This window comes from Zingiber officinale, chromosome 3B (genome assembly GCF_018446385.1).
Source record: "Zingiber officinale cultivar Zhangliang chromosome 3B, Zo_v1.1, whole genome shotgun sequence".
Lineage (NCBI taxonomy): Eukaryota > Viridiplantae > Streptophyta > Magnoliopsida > Zingiberales > Zingiberaceae > Zingiber > Zingiber officinale.
The window spans coordinates 127,890,438-127,907,012 of record NC_055991.1 but is presented as its reverse complement, the minus strand read 5'-3'; the positions used below and the strand labels follow the sequence as shown (position 1 = coordinate 127,907,012).

The window sequence follows — 16,575 nt, the reverse complement described above, 5'->3', positions numbered from 1 at the left end:
GTTCTGCCTTTGATTGTAACTCATGATTGCATCACATTGTTCAAGTTGATTGATTTGTGCAGTGATAGCTCCCAATGGACATGAGTCATTTGAATGCTCTGAACTCCCACATACTTCACAAGATGTACTAATAGCATTGACCATATTAGCACTAGTCCCCATATTTTCAAATTTCTTTGTAAGAGCGTCCAATTTTGCAGACAAAAGAGTGACTGCATCTACATCAAACTTCCCTGATGCTTTAATTGTTGGGTTTACAGAGGAATAGCCACCACTTCTTTCATTTGCCCATTGATGATGATTTTGTGCTACACTTTCAATGATTTCTTCGACTTCATCTAAGCTTTTGTTCATAAGTGCCCCTCCAGCAGCTGAATCAAGGGACACTTTGGTATGATAATTGATACCATTGTAAAAAGTGTACAACACTAACCATCTTTCCAACCCATGATGTGGGCATTGTCTGAGCATACTATTATATCTATCCCATGCTTCAAAAAGAGATTCTGAGTCAGTTTGCTTGAAGCTCGCAATTAAATTCCTCATATGAGCTGTTTTGCTTGGTGGATAGAACTTATCAAGAAACTGTTGCTCACACTGCTCCCAAGTGGTGATGCTATTAGGGGCTAAAGAATTCAGCCATTGCTTTGCCCTATCTCTTAGAGAAAACCCAAATAATAATAATCTAACTGCATCTGAAGGAACTCCATTCATTTTCATGGTCCCACATATTTCATAAAAGACCTCTAAGTGTTGATTGGGGTCTTCATGAGGTCCTCCACCAAATTGGTTCTGCTGCACCATAGATATGATTGCGGGTTTGATCTCAAAGTTGTTAGCTTCCACTGAAGGTCTTGAAATACTAGATCGAAAACCTCTTGCATAGGGTGCTGCATAATCCTTAAGTGGTCTATTTGCCATGTTCAAATGTTCCTGTTCTTCAATTTGCCTTTGCAGAATTCTTCTTTTATGGAAGGTTCTATCAATCTCAGGGTCAAAAGGAAAGAATTCCCCTGCAAAGTTAGATCTTCGCATACACAAGAACAAGATAGCAAATGACAATTCAACAAAAAAAAGAAAAATAAAAGAATCAAAAATGCATAATTGAATTTGTACAAAAAGAACTAACAAGAAGTGAAAGTTATACAAGAAGGTAAAAACAGAAATCTAATGATTAGTTACAACTATGCAATATGAAAGGAAAACAAATGTTATGTTTAGTCTAACTCAATTGATAATTCCTAATGTTATAGCGCAGTCCTCGGCAACGGCGCCAAAAACTTGTTCGCTCTCCGCAAGTGTACGGAAATGTCGCAAGTAATATAAAAGATTATTGTATCCACAGGGACTGGAATAAGCACTAGAAATGTCTCAATGCGAATTAGCCAAACAACTATCCAATCGTTTCAAAAGCAAAGTAAGGTAAACAAATCTAATCTTAAAGATCAACAAACAAGAGTTTAGTGTTTTGGGTTATGATAAAGGGAGATTCTAGGAGTTTCGGTTTCTTTGTAGGATTTCTCGAATGTAAATGGTTCACCAATTCTTATCCCTCAATTGCCAAACATGTAGAAAGTTGCCGGTTCTCTCTTGCAATAGACAACCGGCTAAGGACTGAGAAATGTATCTAAATAGGATTAATTAGACATGAACCTATGTTGTCCTTACACAGAAGTGCACCTATTATTATGCCTTCCTCGGATATCAACGTAGAAGCCCACGACTTATCAATCTATCAAGATACAAGAAACTAATCACAAAATCCATCCTACTCTCTTGAATATTCCTATTTCCTCTTCAAGATTGTCTCTCAAACGTCCTTACACGGGCTTGCACCTGTCACGTGGATCCCTCGGATGATCGAGTGAGAGTTTATCTTTACAAAGTCCATAAGAAATTCAAACAATTAATCAAGAATGAGAATTAAGCACGAATCATCTTTAATCGTTCAAGATCTAATTGATACAAGCAAGATAATGTCATTGAAACAAGAGAATGACAAATCCATAAGAGATTACATCAATCCATCATACAAATACTCCCTTCATCCTAGAATACAAGATCTACTCCATGAATCGAGGAAGAAAACCCGAAGAAATAGAGAATACAAGCATTCCTTAAATCCCCAATCCAAGAAACCAAGAAAAGGGGGAAAGAGAAAACTTATCTACGAAGAAACTTCGTCTTCGGATCCAATCCTCGCTCCGGAGCCGGAATCGCCAAGAACTCCCCTTGAATCGCCCAGAAATCCTCCCAAGAATGGGAGGAAACCACCAAATCTTGCCTTCTCCCAAAGGGGGAGAGATCCCCTTTCAATTCATGAAGGAGGGTTTAAATAGAGGAGGGAATCGGGCGCCACACGGCCCCGTGACACGGCCGTGTGAGATTCACACGGCCATGTCCAGTTCCTTCTCTGGAAATGCTACACGGCCGTGTGGTGCACACGGCCACAGCCTGCTTAGTCTCTGGAAATGCTACACGACCGTGTGGTGCACACGGCCACAGCCTGCTTAGTCTCTGGAAACCTCACACGGCCGTGTAGATCCACACGGCCATGTAAGGCTTCTACTCTGGTTGGCTTCAAATCTTGACACGGCCGTGTGAAGTTCACATGGCCATGTCATTCTCCACTTCTGTTGGTGCCAAACTCCACACGGCCCGAGGGCCGTGTGAGGTACACGACCCGGTGCTTTCTCCCTTTGTTTCCTCCAATGCTTGCCCAAGGATGTAGATTCTTCACCAAATCGACTCCTGTGTACAGAAAATGCACAAAAAGAAGATCTCCGAACCAAAAGAGTAAATATGCTAAAAGGAAAGCTGGAAGTATAAAAATGCATAGATCAAGCATGCTCAAAGTATGTAAATGTGCGTAAAAATATGCATAAAAGAGTATATAATCTACGCACATCACTAGACGATAAAGTTTTTTCATATTCGAGCATCTGAACCGTTGCTGATGTGGACCTGAAAGTGATCCACAACAACAACTCTATGATGAGATGCCTTTTCGACTCCGTGGTGGTCCGGGCGCCCAGATCAGTCAGCCACAAGCTAACTGTCCGACTCCTTCTCCGGTAGTTGGCTTCATTTCCAGTCGCTTGGGTGATCCTCCATCCTTCTAGAGTTAAGCTCATCCGAACCCAACTCCGACCTTCTCCTCAAGCAGTTTTCCGCTCCAGCTTCTCGTTCCTCGGAAGTGACGCGCACATTCTTCTTGCTCCACTGGTGTACTCTTCCGTAGCTTCTCGTGCCTCAGATGCATCGAGCTCATCGACTCGATTCCTATGCCATCCTTCTCATATGTCATGTCTTCCGCTCGACTTCTTGTGTTCCTAAGTTCCTGCACACTTAAACACAAGGGTCAGGACATCACATGACCTTACTTAACTTGATTGATCACATCAAAACTTACCTGAGGTACTTACAAATAGCATAGTAGAATCAAATTGAATCTTGTAATGAATTGGTTGTCTAGTGTTTTTGCCAAGTGCTCCTTTTATACTGTTTTGGGGGACCTTAAATGACCAAGAACGCCTCAAGTAAAGCTCATCCGATTAGTGAACTTTGCTGTTTATTTTCTTGGGGGCGCCTCCAATTGGCTGAGGGCGCCTCCAATGCTTCGAGGTTAACAACACTAGGGTGCCTCCAAGTCATCCGAGGCACCTCCACATCTAAAATTTTATCCTCGAATTTTATCTACTCTCGGGCACCTCCAGTCATCCTAGGAACCCCCGGTACTTCACTCAGGGTGCCCTCCTTTACTCGAGGCACCTAGAGTACTGTTTATCCAAGCTTGACTTTTTGGTCTAAGCTTCTGCAAATCAGAGTTAGCATAAATGCATAAATTATGAATTAGATCATGTCTTACCAAGACTAGGATCTAGTCTTGGTTTCAACTTAGATTTTCAAGTTGGATCTAAGTTGGACCAGCGATTACAGTCCCAATGTGACTCATACTTATTAGATTTCTCCTCCAGTTGCTTATCTAACTTACCATTTGTAAAATCACTTGACGTTTGATCTCCTGACCCACCACATCTTTTTGCTAGATGTCACATCTAGACTTCAGCGGTTGTCTAGTACTCTAGACATATTAATTCATTCATCCTTCACACTTGGTAAATATATTAGATTATAATATGACTTAATTTTGAACCTTTGACAACATTAAAACATAGGTTCTATTCTGGTGCTCACTGCACAAACATGAAGATGTTAGCTCGAGGATAATCTGGATATCATCAGGTGTCCCTCCTTCAAATCGAACTGAGAAGCGAAGTCGAATAAAGTCTGATAAAAGTAAGGGTTCAAAGATGATCAACACGAGGATAAATCAGGATATTATCAGATGCCCCTCCCAAATCGGACTGAATAGCGAAGTCAAATGAAATCTAATAAAAGTACGAGTTCGAAGATGATCAACTTGGGGATAAATCCGGATACCATCAATTATAATTTTTAAAGTGTATTAGTATATATATTTAATAAAATATTGAATTGTAGTTTACTTAAAATAAACAATAGACATAAAAATAATGCAAATTATATAAATTTAGGAGCAATTTTTTTTTTAAAAAAAACATTAACCTAAAAATATTATAATTTTGGATAAATTTTTAATATCATTTGATTGTTTGAAAGCGTAAATAAATTCTCCTAAATTAAATCATTTTTTTAATTTAAATCCTGAGAAAAAAATATTTTGGTCAGGATTGATGCAAAACTTATTTTCTAAATCATGTTGAACTTAAATTTTGTTTTTAAAAAATAACTATATATATATAATAATAACCTTTATTTTTAAAATAATTTTTATATCTAAATAAATACATGCATATTAATTAATAGATTATATTGGAATCCACAAAATATTTTTAAATAACTTTAAAATTATCCTATAATATTTATTAACTATTATATATACTATCTTCTCCTTAATTTTAAATATAAATATATAGAGAAACCAACTGAATTCACTACTGAAACTTAAAAAATATTATAATACAATAGTTTTCAATAGAACTTGCTTTGTTTTCGCTGGTACAGCTTATTTTACGCTCCGGGTTCATTGACATTTTAAAAAACAACAAAGAAGAAGAGTGGTATGCGGTAGGTCCTGCATTGACTCAAATGCATGAACAGGAGCCTCTCATATATAGGATTCAAAGTCTTTTTTTTTTTTTTCGATAAACCCTTCTTTTTTTTCGTAGTGTCTTCTTCCTTCCGACAATCAGAAATATGACACATTTTTCTTCCCTCATGGATGGATTGCTCTTTGACAATATTAATGCATTCTCAAAAGTCATAATACAATGACCATTTAAAATTTCAACAGCAAATGCCCAAAATAATTTCATTCTTCCAAACTATGTATCTAATTTACATTTTACCCCAATCATCAACATTTTTCTCTACTCTTCTCTTTCCTTGCTTTTGCAGGTCTAATTGAAGCTCTTTAAGTTTATCAATAAATCTATTAATAGGTTTTGATTGAAATTTAATATTAGATCCAGAAGATTTGGGTTTCTTAAAAGTCGTCATATATTAGAAGAGGATAGTATAGTAAAAATATTTATAATATTTATGCTTAATTCTAATATCTCTACTATAAATTTTGTATATATGTCAATTACCTTAAAATCATAAATTTTAAAAACTTTTTATCATTATTATTAATGACTTTAAGTTAATATCTCTCGGTACATATAAATTTCAGGACATTTTAAAAATTTGTAACATGTCTAAGTTTATTGATGAAATTTGAAAGTTTTGAATTCATTCTAACTATTATTAATTTCTATAATGCTTCGGAGTTTAAATATATCATTCTTTAAAAAAAAAAAATTTCAGTGCCATAACAGTACTTATAGTGCTCGTGCTGCTATTTAAATTATGATGTTATTTAAAATAAATCATAGATTTTTAAGTTATAGTGTTGATTTCTAAAAACTATAATTATAATAGTGCCGACGTTTAAAAATTAACATCATGAAAAAAAAAAATAGAAGAGATACGAGAGGAAAGAGAAAATAGAAAATTACAAAGAGAGGAAAACGCAAAAAAGAAAAAAACAAGAGAAGAGGGGAAAGTGAAAAATCAACCGATAGTGGATGGAGTAAAATGAAAATTAGAGGCACAATCATTCATGATGATAAAAAGACGTAGACGTTTGTCCCTAGCACCCTCATCAATTTATCTCAGAATTAATACAGAGGAAATAAATCACGGGCGGTTACTACCCTTTAGAATAGTAATTAGCACATAAGGGAGATATTTATCTCGGTTTTGTCGAAATTTGAATCTCAAACCTCATGATGATAACACCTCATGCGCTAAGCACTAGGCCCATCCGAGGGGACTTGTGTAATACGCTCGCCCCCAGCACCCCCGTCAATCCGTCTCAGGGCCAACACGGAGGAGGTAAATCACGGGCGGCTACTAGTCTTTGGAATAGTGACTAGCACATAAGGGAGATATTTACCTCGACTTTGCCGAGATTTGAATCTCAGACCTCATTGTGGCAATACCTCATGCGCTAGTCACTAGATCTATCCGAGGAGACTTGTGCACAATCTTTCATTGTAGCAAAAGACGAATACGCTCGCCCCCAGCGCCCCCGCCAACTCATCCCAAGGCCAACACGGAGAAGGTAAATCACGGGCGGCTACTAGCTTTTGAAATAATGACTAACACATAAAGGAGATATTTACCTCAACTTTTACCAAGATTCAAACCCTAAATTTTATTATGACAATACATCATGTGTTAGTCATGTGCAGAATCTTTCATGGTATTATAAATGGAAGATTATTCGTTGGGTAAAGTAGAGAAAAATCTCTAATCATAATCACAACTTTGCATGCAGTCCCCAATCACAAAAAACTTTATTTCCACTCCCTGCATGCAAAGTATTACTTGTTTCAACTCCCTCATGCAAATATTGTTACCTAAATTGTGTTGAAGTGTATACTGAAAGCCTAAGCTTTGTAAACATTCATTATGAATAAAGAATCACATTTGGTCAAATTGTCTACATTTGTTTGTAATTGTTCATTTAATTTATATTGTAGATAACATAGTATGTGGTATCACATACAGAAGATGATGTTATCAGTACCTTATAAATTATAAACAGTAGCTCACGACTAAAATGGAAAGGAACAAACCATTAGAAGGTCGTAGTGTAATTAGGTATTAGTTTATCTTGACTATATAATTATACTAGTACACTCAGAGTGTATTGAGTAGGACCATTAGAGGTCGTTTCTTTTATACTGACTTTATAAAGGAACAAAGACCTCAGTTATTATGGAAGTGTGTGCTCTTAATCCTTATATAATAACAAGCACATATGTTTGATATTTATTTCTTTAATTTATCAATGGGTGAGATTTAGTTCGATGAATCAATAAACTCGATAAGTTGGGAAATGGTATCACTTATAGTGTGTGTTGTTGATTATAGAAGGAAACTGTGTCCTAGAGATACTAGGTTGATAATGTCCTTAAGAGGAGCTCATAAAGATTGTCATGTTAAACCCTGCAGGTGGACTTAGTCCGACATGATAATAAGGTTGAGTGGTACTACTCTTGGACTTAGATATTAATTAAATGAGTTGTCAGTAACTCACTTAATTAGTGGACATTCGATATCTTAAACACGGAGACTAACACACTCATAATAAGAAGGAGCCCAAAATGTAATTTGGGATTGGTGCGGTAGTTCAATGATAGTTCTCTAGTGGAATGAATTATCATTGATAAAATTAAGTTGTGTGTTAGGCACGGGATGCTTAATTTTATCGGAGACCAAAACCAATTCCTCCTCTCGGTCCCTATCGTAGCCTCTTATTTATAGAGTTCTATACCCACCTATACCCACCTTCTATACCCACCATTAAGGGGCCGCCAAGCTAGCTTGGGAACAAGCTAGGGCCGGCCTTTGGGTGGCCGGCCCTAGCTTGAACCCAAGCTAGTAGGGCCGGCCAAAATAAATTAAAAAGAATTTTAATTTTAATTTTTATTATGTGGAAGAAATAATTTATTAAAGAGAATTTGAATAAAATTATCTCTCTTGTAAAATTTACAAAAGATTAAAGAAAGAGATTAGATCTCTTTCCTTATTTGTAGATTGGTGAGATATTTTATTTTCTCTTTAAAAATTATTCACATGTTGTAAAATTAAAATTATGGAAATTTCTTTTTATTAACCATGAAGAGATTTTTGAAGAGAAATTTTATTTTTAAAATTTTTGGAAACAAATAAGGAAAGTCTTAATTGTTGATTGAAACTTGTCCAATTTGCTTCCCATTGATGTGGCCGGTCATTAGAGATTAATTGGGGAAATATTATTTTATTTTTCTCAATTAAATCATGTCAAGGGAATTAAGGAAATTTTATTGTAATTAAATTTCCTAATTTGCCTAGGCCAAGGAATATAAAAGAAGGGGTGAGGGTGCCTTCACAAGACACAACCTCTATTGTTTTCTCTCCCTCTTTTATTCTTTGGTGTGGCCGGCCAACATCCTTTCCCTCTCTTCCTCTTGTGGTGGCCGAACATCTCTATTCCCTTGGAGCTCTTGTGGTGGCCGGATACTACTAGGAGAAGAAGAAGAAGGAGAGGAAGCTAGCATCTCTTGGAGCTTGGTTAGTATTTTGGTTTTTCTCCTTGGTGAAGTTTTCCTTTGTGGCCGAACCTTGCTTGGAGGAGAAGAAGGTGGTTGGTGGTTTCTCATCTCGGTAGATCGTTGCCCACACAACATCCAAGGTTAGAAGAGGAATACGGTAAAAGATCAAGAGGTTTTTCTACAAGGTATAACTAGTAATTTTTCTTTCCGCATCATGCTAGTTATTTATGGAAATAATACCAAATACAAGAGGCTTACGTTCTAGAATTTCGAATATGTTTTTCGAAGTTGTGTTCTTTTGGTTTTTCTTTTCCTTGTGATTTGATTTTTCTCTTTGGTTAACCTAAAGTTATTTTAGGAAATTAAATATTATCTTTCTATAAAAGGTTTTGTCTAGTCGGTGGTGGTTGCTCCCATATCCAAGAAGGTCATGTGCCTCGCCACGTCAGTACTGGGAACCAATTATGGAAATTAATATTTAATGGAATTAATAACTTAAGGAGACTTGGATCAAACGTGTTAAGTTCCGCAGGAGATCCAAGTCAAAACCTAAAAGAACAAATAGATTAAGTTTTGGATCAAACGTGTTAAGTTCCGTAGGCGATCCAAAATTTAATTTAAAAGAACACATGGTAGCTAGGAAAAGGTTCAGACCTTTGTACAAAATTTTTGTACAGTGGAACCTATAGGTTTTCCGAGTAGCAACCAACAAATTGTCCCTCAACTTTTTAGGTATAAAAAGTCTAAAAATGAGTATGCAGGGAGTTAAATTCAGCACTTTACACTAGAATCTAGTACTTTATACTAGAATCGAGTATATTTTCTATCAAAATTAACCCTCATATTTTTTCGGTACAAATAGTCTAAAAATGAGTATAATTCCTATCAAATTCAGCACATTAAACTAGAATTGAGTATATTTTCTATTAAATTGAGCACGATTTTTTTCTTGTTTAATATAATTCCTCGTAAATTCAGCACCATTTACCATTTAAAAAATATCTAGTATATTTCTCATCAAATTGAATATCATTTAAAGAAAATCTAGTATATTTTTCATCCAATTGAGGTGAAAAAAGAATCGTACTCAATTTGATAGAAAATATACTAGATTCTAATTTAATGTACCAAATTTAAAAGGAAATATATTGATTTTTAGACTTTTTATACCGAAAAATATCATGGACAATTAAGTAAATATATTTGACTAGGGAGTGGAAACAAAGATTTTTATGGATGAGGACTACATGCAAAGATGAGTTTATGATTAGGGACTGCATGCAAATTTATCTTTATTCGTTTATTATCTCAATATCTCTTTATATCTATTATTATTAGAGCAGAAGAATTTAAAAAAAAAAAATTAAAAATAGCCATAAAAATTTATGACCTACTATTTGACCCTTTTTTTTCTTTTTTTTTTCTTTTTGTACCTTATCATTTTTTATGTATATCCTTAAGTATTTCCATAAGATTCCTTTGCCTAAGTATATCATTTTTCTTATTATTATTGGATAAAATTTTAGTGATTTATCTTCCTGGCTAGCCAGTAAGAGGCCACCTTGAAAGGACTTTAAGGTGACAGCTCCATTATTTTTTCCTTGCCAATAGATGGAAAATTATCGTCTGAGTAACATAGTTGGTATTTACGTGGAATATTGCTATAATAAGTTATATGGTCGATTTCCTAGATGATATATCGATTTCCTTGCCAGTAGATGGAAGATTATTCTTCACTTATAACATGCCAAAAAGTAAACATAACGTAAAAAGACGAGGATTATCATCTTTCCGTGTAATAGTTGGAAGATTATCCTTCACTTATAACATGCCAAAAAGACAACCTAACGTAGACTCACACTGACACGGAAAGCATAGTGGCCAGTGCCAAAGTAGAACATTGAATTACAGATCCTTACCTACCCCCACAGATATATGAGTCAGAGCATCTCACTGACTTGTGTAAACCTTGCATAATTTATTGTCAATCTTCATTTTGTTAACATAATGATAAAGATGATGATCAAGTTGCATGATGGATGGAATATTTGACAGTGATTGAAACTAAGTGTGGAACAGTGGCAGCCATTTAATTTGACTTTGCCACTGTGTGATTGCAAGTCCCAGTTTCACACTCCTGGAGTGCGACCTCGACTTTGGTGACTAGTTATCCACGAAGGGAGCGGATGCCCTATAAATACCCCTCCTTCCCTCCCCTGCTTCATCACCACACCAGCTCGTGTTTCCTTAACATAGCTAGTAGTGTGCAGCTGAAATGGCTAATAGAGCTCGCGTTAAGCTTTGGGCTGCTGCCTTCATCGCCCTTGTGAGCTTCCAGCTTGCGATGGCAGCTAGATCGCTCACCGGGGCTGCCGCAGGAGGCGGTGGCGGAGGTGGAGGAGGAGGCGGAGGCGGAGGTGGAGGCTCTGGCAGTGGTTCTGGATATGGCTCCGGCTCCGGCTCTGGATATGGTGAGGGTGCCGGTGGAGGGAGTGCCGGAGGGTACGGTAGAGGAGGAGGAGGAGGCGGTGGCGGAGGAGAAGGAGGTGGAGGCGGTTCTGGCTCTGGGTCCGGCAGCGGTTATGGTTCAGGATATGGTGAGGGCGCTGGAGGAGGAAGCGCCGGAGGGTATGGGAAAGGAGGCGGTGGCGGCGGCGGCAGCGGAGGCGGTGGCGGTGGGGGAGAAGGGGGAGGTGTAGGCTCTGGCTCTGGTTACGGGCAAGGGTCTGGATCGGGTTACGGTGCGGGTGGTGGAGCTGGTAATGCTGGAGGATACGGAAAGGGCGGCGGCGGTGGAGGTGGTGGCGGCGGAGGAGAGGGCGGTGGTGTTGGGTCGGGATCCGGGTCCGGTCAGGGGTATGGATCTGGATCTGGCTCCGGCGCGGGTGGTGCACATGGTGGTGGCTACGGTCGTGGTGGCGGCGGTGGAGGCGGCGGCGGCGAGGGATCAGGTGGGGGCACTGGCTCCGGCTCCGGCTACGGGTCTGGGTCTGGGTCTGGTTACGGCAGTGGAGGTGGAAATGGCCATAATTAGATGACTAGCTTTCTATGTATTATACGGGTATAATCATACAAGACATGGTTGTTCGTGCTGTACCAATAGCGCTACCGCATAATGAATAAATGAAAGCTATTTTGCTATTTATAATTAGGGAGGATGCTTAATTATGCATGTCGTTACGTTCTTCTTAGTGAAAAATTTATATTTATATAAGAAAAAAAAAGTGAAAGCCGCCCATTAGATACTTGACACGTTAGACGTGCACCTCAATTGCCACACAGCCGCCGCAGTGTTTTTTTTTAAAATTTTTTTTGTATGTATCATTTCAAGGAATAATTACGAAATCTTTCAAGAAATTTAATGTTTTAACAAATATAACAAGTTTTTTTAATTTTAATAAAATTTTATATGAATTTTCAATGTTGCTCATGCTGTCCGAAAAGCTGTAAAGTTAAGAGGTGGCGGCTGCATTGATCGGACGTAAACTTTGCTCCACTATACAAAATAGATGATGTTAGTGTCGAGTCAGAGAAGGTGTCTCCGACGTTCAAGTCAGTCACCGGAATGTGAAGAAAAACGGAGTAATAGTAGAATTATGCACAAATAGTAGATAACGCGTACCTTCGCTGATGATGGACCTCCCTTTATATAGAGCTCTTGTGGGCTGCGTGCATGTTTCTCGAGGCATGAACACACTCTCTCATGTGTCCCATGAAAGGATTTTGTCAGGAAAGTACCTCTGATACTATACCTTAACAGGACATGCATATAACTGATGCGACAGTAGAAGCTTCTACCGTACGATCTGTCTGTTGACCATGCCTCGTGTCAGCGACACTATCTCCCAAAAGGATGTCGAGAGATACTACAGTGGTCTCGTTGCTTAGCCGAGCAGGTAGCTGCTCGACCAGGACTCTGTTCCGTCTATGGCCAGATCCCGCTGCTTGGACAAGTAGGGTAGCCGCTTGGCCGAGACTCCACTGCTCTGTCGGCCTCCATGGTTTTTTTATATGGTGACCATGTAGTAACATATCTTCCCCCGTTCGGACCAGCTATGCGGTCTCCCTCGACGTCCTGCTGCTCTGTATTGAGCCCCGGCTGTCTTGCGTATCATCCCGAGCCGGAATGGGGGTTGGCTTGGGCCCATCTCTTGCCAGTCGGGGCCTGACCACCCAACCGACCATTACAATTATCATCTGTTCGACCCATTGACACCCCGCGTCGACTACCATGATTTTGACCTCCACCCTGGCAGTTGACCTTGTGCTAGGTAGGCCTCTCTCCATCGTCGTATTATAAGCATCCCCCTCAAGTCTAGTAGAAGGAGGCTGCAAGTCCGACTGACTGGACCAGTAGAGTCTTTGATGGCTTCCACGCCTTACCGTTCGGCTCCGCAAGGCCCGACTGGGTATATAAACTAGGGATGGCAATGGGACGGGGCGGGGGCGGGGGCGGGTTTGCCATTCTCATCCCCGCCCCGTTCTCATTTTTTGGGTTCGAGGATTCCCCGAACCCAAACCCACGGGGATCAAATCTCCATCCCCGCCTCATTCCCAAATTTAATTTATATTATTATTATTATTATTTAATAATTATTATTAATGATAATATTAATATTAATAATATTATTATTAATAATATTTTCAAAAATTTTAATATTAATATTAATAATATTATTATTAATAATATTTTCAAAAAATTTAATATTAATATTAACACTATTATTAATACTTTTTTAAAAAAATCATATTATTATTTATTAATATTAATAATAATAATATTCAGGGCGGGTTCAGGGATGGGGATAGTATTCCCATACCCGCCCCGAACCCATCCCATCCCCGAAAAATCGGGGATCCCCATCCCCATTTCGGGTTTTCCCCGCGGGGCCCCAAACCCGTGGGGAAAATTGTCATCCCTAATATAAACGCCACTCGACCCAAGCCTTCGAAGCAAATTGTGCTTGGCCATTCGGTTATGTGATAATCGCTTACCCATGCCGCTAGGGTAATGTGCGGCAACACTTGGAGAAAATTCTTTTTCTTGCTCTCCTCGGCCGAGCGCCCTGACGTCATCCGAATTTCTTCGAGACCGTGCAAATCTCGGATAATTATGGCCAAGCACGCGGCCATATCTTTTAATTAAGCCTCATTAATGTTGTTCGGTGATTGAGCGCCACGTGTCCTCCTTTTTGCCGCCGCACATTTTACATGACAGGGGGATATCTGCTGGCGACGTGACAGGCGCCTTTTTGAATTCAATGGTCGGATCTACGCCTAGTTTTTCACAACCTAGGATCGGACGGTCCAGGATCGTCGGCCGCGAGGTTTATAAACCTCGCGTGCGTCGTCGTCTTCCTCACATCCTGTGCCCTCATCTTTGAGCTTCCCGACGACGTTTCGCTTCTTCTGCGTCTTCGGCGATCCTTCCTCAAAGCCTCTTCATCTTTCGTAGTCAAATCTTTTCGCTGTTCTTCGTTGTCCTCCTTGTTTTCAATGGCAAGCTCCTCCCAGCCCCCGCCTCCATCCCTGGGCTCTAGTACACTTCCACCAAGTCCAGGTTCGACGGAGGCGACGCTGAGAGTTTGAAATATGTTTATGAATTTCCATCTAGCTATCAAATCGTTCTTTCTTCTGCTTCCAACCGACTGCATGAACCACCGCCGGATTTTTTATGTATTGAAAATTTAAAATTATTAAATCGTGTAAGGTAATTTTAAAATTATTAAATTATATATCTATTTTCTATTTTTAAAATTACTAAATTATATATCTATTTTCTATTTTATCCCTATCAATCAATTGATTTTTTTATTAGTCGAATTAATTTTATTCTGTATTGAAATGTTAAAATTTTAAATAAATCAGTCAATTAATCTTTTAAATTAGTACTGATCTTTTAAAGTCTATTAACACAACAATTAAAAAAAATTAAAAACGAATTTGATCTTTTTTTATTCTAATACCCATTTCATGTAGATAACTTCTAAAATGACCAAATCATGTGTATACAGATTTTAGCCCTTGTCCACGTCACTAATTGTCTACGTCGTCATCCACCTTAGGTGCTCGTCCGAAGCAAGAAAACATAACCCGACCCACTTTAATTTCGCGAACTCTTGTTTCTACTAAAACTCATTCCATAACCCTAACTCTCCTCCCCTCCCAACGTTGCTTGCTCCCTGCTTTCGCTTATTTTTGAAAACGTAATTCTGAACCCCTCCTGAACTTGGTTGTCTGCTGGTTCTTGTTGTTCAACATTTCATTGGTGAAGTCTTATATCACCGATCCTCCTTATATCTAGCTTCTTCACCTTTACAAGCGTCGCCATTTACTTCTGTATTCTCCAGAAGTTGTGAAGTCTAAATTATATCATCACCAGCTACTGGATTCCGGGAAGCTTCATGACCTAGGTCAAAATTCAATTTCACCACCTTTTTCATGGTGTTAGCTCATTATATATTGTCTCAAGCTTCACCACCTTCTTCACCGCATTAGCTCCTTATTATCCCATCACGTTATATCAGCACATCTATGAGAATGTCGAAGTATATATCATCACCTCCAAAAGTAAAAATATTGAGAGTAAAAGTGTTTTTTTAATTGTTCATTTATTTCTCGTTATAGTTTTATTTATGAAAATACATTGAAGCTTGTTAATACTATCAAGATGAATTGTCCAACACATATTTTATCTAAATAACTTAATATTATCAAGATGAATTATTAATACTATTTAACTTTGGTAAAAAGTGCAGTTTGATTTAATATTTATCATACTTCGTACCTAAAATGTGTTAAGGATTTCTTAATCTAAATACGTTTTTTCATCTCTAAACCGAATACCTTATGTGTGTATAGAACTCATAGTGTTGTCAACAAATTCAAAAAATTTAACATTTTTAAGATTATATTGTGTTTAGAACTCTTAGTTCATTTATTTAGTTTAAGTTATCAACACATTTAATATTTTTTTAGATTATATGATATTTATGTTTGCATTCATTCTAATTTCATAATTATATATTAATTATGTTTTCATTCATTGAATAGAGTTAGTGGCTAAATTTAGTTTAACTTTATTTTACTATTGATATTTTATTAAATTTTACAAATCTTGATTATTGTTTTGTTATACGACAGGAAAGTAAAAGAAATACATCAAGTTCAGGAAGTGCAATTCAATTATCAAGTTTGCTGGACAAGTTATATTAAATGAGCAAGTTGAGGCATTTTATTGATTTTTGTTTTGAAATTTCCACAAGAGGAAAGACAAAGGATTCAAGAGTTATACTCCATGAAAAATACATAATGTAACAAATAGCCCATTTTCATTATTCCTAAGAATACTAGAAATTTGACATCTTAGGGGATTACTGGTGAATATATTTGAGAATTGGGATTGTGAAGAAGAGACATTCAAATTCGCCAACATGGTTATGCCCTTCACAACCAATGATGTAGCATAATTGCTTGGAATCCCAAATAGAGATAGACATGTTGAGATGAATTCCAATGTTGACTCTAGTGCATTATTTGAAACATTTTTTTTCCAAGTAAAGACCTAAATCAATCTAGATTGGAAAATTTAATGAGGGCATATTGCCTCCGAGTTGATTCAGATTCGGATGTTTTATTATTTTGTAAAATTTATATTTTATATATTTTTCTTTTATTTTATTTGCTTCTAGTACATATAAGCTACCTTTAAGAATTATATATATTATCGATGATTTTGATAATCTAGGAAGTTATAATTGAGTTGAGGCTATATATAATTATATGACTCCTCAACTCCCAATATTTGTGAATGCTTTTGCATCGAAGACTCCTAGGCATACCCTCTTATTGCCTTATATAAAGGGATTTGTTGGTTTACTTGCTGTAAGTTTTTATTGGTTAATTAATATATTTCATAAATATTTTAATAGTATCTAATTGTTGAACT

The 16,575-nt window shown here is 37.5% G+C and overlaps 1 protein-coding gene and 1 non-coding gene across 2 annotated transcripts; both read left to right on the top strand.

The window, feature by feature from the left end:
- The first annotated feature begins 442 nt into the window (after positions 1-442).
- On the top strand, positions 443-548 carry LOC121968918. The gene has a single exon (XR_006108433.1). It is a non-coding gene; the product is annotated as a small nucleolar RNA R71 (small nucleolar RNA).
- A 10,308-nt stretch (positions 549-10,856) lies between these two features.
- LOC121968608 (glycine-rich cell wall structural protein 2-like) lies at positions 10,857-11,778 on the top strand. Its single transcript, XM_042518922.1, has one exon. It carries the CDS (start codon positions 10,903-10,905, stop codon positions 11,659-11,661), a length of 759 nt encoding a protein of 252 aa, XP_042374856.1. The 5' UTR covers positions 10,857-10,902; the 3' UTR covers positions 11,662-11,778.
- The last annotated feature ends 4,797 nt before the right edge of the window (positions 11,779-16,575 follow it).